Raw genomic sequence first — 5,286 nt, forward strand, 5'->3', positions numbered from 1 at the left:
ATTCTGACATTAGACTGCTCTGTGTTTGCACAATGCTATTTTTGACCTACCTCTGGTTGTGTTTTGTTCATAAAAATGCTGACAATTTTATATAGCACTTGTTTTTTCTGCTCCAGGGTTTCTGCAAATAAAATTTAAGACCTTTTTAAGAAGTTTTTAAAACCATTAAATAAAATTGTAGACTCATGTAGGGCTAAACACTAAGGAGTTTTTCGAACGGCCCAGGTGGAAAATATTTTTATTTGCCCTATCAAAAACCTTATTATAGTTTAATAATGAAATAATAATAATAAAAATAATGTTTTAAATATTTCTTAGCAAAATATTTTAAATATTGTGTCAAAACAAGCAAGCTCTAGTTGTAAACATACACATTTTTAACAATAAGAAAATGAACAAATGTTTTAAAAGTTTAAAAACTTTAATAAACTAAACATATACACAACAGTCCAGGTCAGTGTCCTCAGCAGTAATTACACAGAGAACTTTTAAACATGTTATTGTAAAGAAAATCATTCAAAAGAAAAAGTGTAAAAAAGCACGCACATCCCACTTAACTGGGTGCTCAGAAAAAAACCCGCAAAAGGTGCAAATTAAATTTTCATCAAAGGCGGCAACACCAAAGCTTAAAAAATACAAATGTATAAAGTTTCTTTCTTTATTAAATCTTCATCAGAGCTGTGTGGCTCGAAACGTTACACGCTTTGTGTCCGCCTTTTTATTTGAATACATTTTTATTTTTGGAGCTTTGGTGTTGTCGCCTTTGAATATTAAACAAAATAATAATTCAACCATGATAAATAGTTAAATTTATTAAATAAAAAGTTTTATTGAGATGGATTGTTGGTGTTAGCATGGGTGAAGGCCAGATTGAAAAGCATGAGCAAAGAAAATTAAATCCTGTTTCTAAAAGTTTTTAATACCTACAACACAATCTTTCAGTTAGATTTAAGTCTTTTTAAGGCCTAAAATTTTCGCGAGTTAAGACATTAAGACTTTTTAAGACCCCGTAGATACCTTGTGTCTTTATACTTGTTATTAATATATGTTAAAATGAAAAAGGAACTTAATTTCTGGTTGTTCATTGTATATATGTGCATGTTTTTTAAATTAACTATTTTTTATTTTATTCAGTTTTTTCTGGATGTTTGAACATTCAGATTTGGACCTTTGAATTGCGACCTTGAGAATACCTGTTATAGTACATGAAATCGTTTCAAAATGGCAAAATGTCATTAAATGTTTCTGTAAAGCCTACAATAGGCTACATTTTATAGTAAACCCATTTATTACAGTATATTGCACAAAAAGTCCAATAAACTTGCCTATTTTGTACATTTAATAAAGCAAATTTGTGTTAGTGCAATTTGGAAACACATTTTTCTGAAATAAAATTTTGGTTAGCTTTTCAGAAATGGAGGAGTACCTACCTTCGACGCATATTTCCAGATAGCTTTGTGAACTTAAATCACATGTATGATAATTTTTAAAGTATGGTGTCTGTAAAATTTTTTAAGAAATGAATACTTTTCTAAAAAAAGCCAAATTTGGTGACACTGTGGCTCAGTGTTTAGTGCTGTCGTCATACAGCAAGAAGGTCGCTGGTCGAGTCCCAGCTGGGTCAGTTGCATTTCTGTGTGGAGTTTGCATGTTCTCCCCGTCGGTTTCCTCCGGGTGCTTTGGTTTCCCCCACAGTCCCAAGATATGGGCTGTAGGTGAATTTAACTAACTAAATTGGCCTTAGTGTGTGAATGAGTGTATGGGTGTTTCCCGGTACTGAGTTGCAGCTGGAAGGGCATCCGCTTTGTAAAACATATAACATATGCTGGATAAGTTGGCGGTGTTGTGGAGACCCCTGATGAATAAAGGGAATTAGCCGAAGAAAAATAAATAAATAACATAATATGTGACCCTTCACCACAAAACTGTATGTTGCAAAAAATAAAATAAAATAAAATGAAAAAATCATTAGAATATTAAGCAAAGATCATCTTCAATAAAAAATATTTTGTATTTTTTCTGTTGTAAATATATCAACGTTTAATTCTTTATTCATAATATGCATGGTTAAGAACATTCAAAACTAGATACGTTGGCGGTTCATTCCACTGTGGTGATCCCTGATTAATAAAGGGACTAAGCCGAAGGAAAATGAATGAATGCCAAATTTGGTCAAAAGGTATGTAAAGTCAACATATTAAAAAAATATTAAGATGGCTTCCACAAAAAATATTAAGTAGCATAGCATGCTTCTTGGGCAACAAGTCTTCAACATCAGCAGAATAATTTTGGAATAATCACGTCACAATGAAAGCTAGATGCTGAAAGTTCTGCTTTACCATTTGAGGAAACCGACTGCAACAAACCATTTAAGTTTCAAAACTAATCCTAATGAGTACTGTGAACTTAATCCATTTTAGTAAACGAAGCAATTTGAGCACATTAAATCCCGATAAATGAAGAAAACTCAAACCAACTGAGAACTGTAAAACCCAATGCTGTAAGTTAAGGCAACTCAAACTGTTTGAGGAAACCGATTGCTACAAACCATTTGAGTTAAATAACAAATCTAGTACTGTGAACTTAATCCATTTAAGTTGAATGAGGTATTTAATTAACTCATTAACTACAACTCTGATTTCAAAAAGTTTTTTCAAATGAGTTGAATTAACTTTCAGTATATTTTGAGTTAACTACACTCTTTTCATTTAGTAAAGTTGACTGTTGGGTTTTAGTGTATCAAAATGTAAAACAGTCAGTTTTACTTAGTAATATTTCACAATGTTATTTTTTTTCTAACTAAAATGGCCTTGATGAGCCTAGGATATTTTTCTCTGAATTTTTCTAAACTTTTTTTTTTTCATGTCAGATTTCACAGATTTTACAATTCTGTAAACACTTTATCTCAACTAAACCCCTTTACCCAATTTAACCACTCTCTTCATGAAATAGTTATCCTTAAAAAAGTGTTTGTGGACAATTATAAATACATACCTCTTATGTATTCCAATACAAAGACCTTCACAAGCTTAAGTGTGGCTAAAGTACCCAGCAACTTTTGCGCACACTATACAAACACACACACACAGGAATTTTCTCACTAGCTGACTCCAGAAAGTGATGGACGACAAGGAAGAGGAGGAGGAGGAGAAGAAAGGGCTTAGTGTTTCAAGTCCTGCCTTCTCTTCAGTTTCTCCTCCTGCTCTCGGCTTTTGAAAGAGGGGGGGAGGGAAACACAACACAACTCTACAGCGGCCACAGGAAACGGAAGAGACCAGCAGACGCAAGTCATTTCAAAACCCAGGAGCTGAGCCGAAGATTCACTCTGTGTGCATCTACAGGACTATCTTCCTCAAAACTCCTACAAACCGGTTTCAACCCATTTTCTTCTCTGTTTATGCCAAGCAGTCCCCATCAGCCCTGAGCACCAGGAGCAGATCTCTACAATCACCACAAAAAAAGGAGGAGATGCCCACTCAGCCACAGGAGAAGAGAAGTTTCCTGCAATTCCTCAAGAGTTTCGTCGGGATTGTACGGGTCCTCCAGATCCTGCTGGGAGCCGGGCTTTGGGTCACCATCGCAGCCAACAAGTATGAAGGCTCCATTCACTTTGTGCTGTTCGTGGCCGTGCTTTTCTGGCTTCTCACGTTAGCCATCTTCATCCTCACGCTTCTGGATAAACAAGATCTCGTTCCCATCGTTGGAGGAGAACGCTGGCTATTAAGCAACCTCATCCATGACGTTGTCGCAACTCTGCTGTACCTGTCCACCATCGGGATCATGATCTACAAAACCCAAAAGAACTCGTACTGCAATCTGGACGTCTACAAACATCACTGCTTGTACAAGGTCTACCTCACCGCTTCTGTGTTCGCTTGTCTCACCGCTGCCGTTTATCTGCTTTCTGGCATCTACTGCAGCTGTAGGAAGTGTCGAGGCGAGCGGACGGTTGTGTGAAAATCCAGCCTCAGGACATGCTGCTTTGAGTCCTTCCGGCGAGCTTTTTTGGGGACTTTATAATTAAAGCAAAAGGGTCAGATCCTCTTGTCTTTCAGGTTTGTTTGTTTGTTTTGCATTTTATACAGTAATTTATAGAGCTTTTGTATTGCAGTCACTCGGAAAAGTCTATTTTACACTTGTTTATATGTTTCTGGAGCTCTATATATCAGCAATTCCATGCAAATGTCTTTCTACGTTTTTTGTGTATGCTTGTACTTTACGGTACTGTAAAAATACTTAAAAATGTCTCTGTTAATGTTTTTAAACGATTATATTTGATGAATTGTATTTAATATTTGACCAAAGTCTGTCACATCCATAACAGAGAGATATCTCATCCACAATGAATCTTTTTCTTCATACATGCAAACACGTCACACAAAATAAAATCAATAATTTTTGTATTGTTATTAGTGGAGTAACGGATCATAAATCTCATTGTATGGATCACGCCACAGTTTTTGAGTCACAGATCATTTTTTGTAATAACAAAAAAGGGAGGGGACAAATGTCAATTGCTTTCCATTCATACTGAACTATTATTTCTAACATAACTTAGAAGCTGTCATTTTAATACAAATCAGGACTGTACCAGCTGAAAAAAAGGAAAATATTAAATATGAAAAATGATCTTTGCTACTGTTGCTAATAATGCTAAATATAGAAATCTAACATCTTGTACAACATATCATATTTCAAATAATGATTTAACAATTCGCACATAAAACGTAGTTTCATTATAGGTAGATCATTTTTGAAAACCTATTCCGTGACATAACTTTATTGGTTGTTTGTCACCACCTATTGGTTACACGATGTAACTGCTGCAACATTCACCAGCATTAAGTTCCATTAAACAGTGATTTTTTTATATTTTCCATAAACATCAGGGTTTATATCTAAACTATAAACTGTTCTCCCAGTACTTCTGTGTTATTTAATTGTTTGTAACAAACTGAATAAGTGTAAAAACTGAATCTCTCTCGTTTAAACGCAGATGAATGCAGTGTTTCGATTGATTAATAAACTTATGCAAATCATAATCATTTATCATTCGTGTTGAACGGGTTTGAATTGAAAGTTTAATTGTTTAGCTTAAACTGAATGCATTAATGCAGGCTAAACAAACAGTGACAGAAAATACCTTTAATAACCTAAGAAAGCATTTAGGTAGGTGCCACCAGAAGTTTTTCCATTATTAATTTATTTTACAATGAGCCTGGACTGAACATTTTTTCATTAAAATATCCAAACGGTATTCATGTTTAGCTGACTTATGCACTTGCA

At 34.6% G+C, this 5,286-nt stretch overlaps 1 protein-coding gene across 1 annotated transcript; it reads left to right on the forward strand.

The window, feature by feature from the left end:
• Window positions 1-3,279: 3,279 nt before the first annotated feature.
• Window positions 3,280-4,595, forward strand: marveld1 (MARVEL domain containing 1). Its single transcript, NM_001202417.1, has one exon. The coding sequence runs from the start codon at window positions 3,469-3,471 to the stop codon at window positions 3,955-3,957; it is 489 nt and encodes a 162-aa protein (NP_001189346.1). The 5' UTR covers window positions 3,280-3,468; the 3' UTR covers window positions 3,958-4,595.
• Window positions 4,596-5,286: the final 691 nt, after the last annotated feature.

This window comes from Danio rerio, chromosome 13, assembly GCF_052040795.2.
Source record: "Danio rerio strain M-AB ecotype USA chromosome 13, GRCz13ab, whole genome shotgun sequence".
NCBI lineage: Eukaryota > Metazoa > Chordata > Actinopteri > Cypriniformes > Danionidae > Danio > Danio rerio.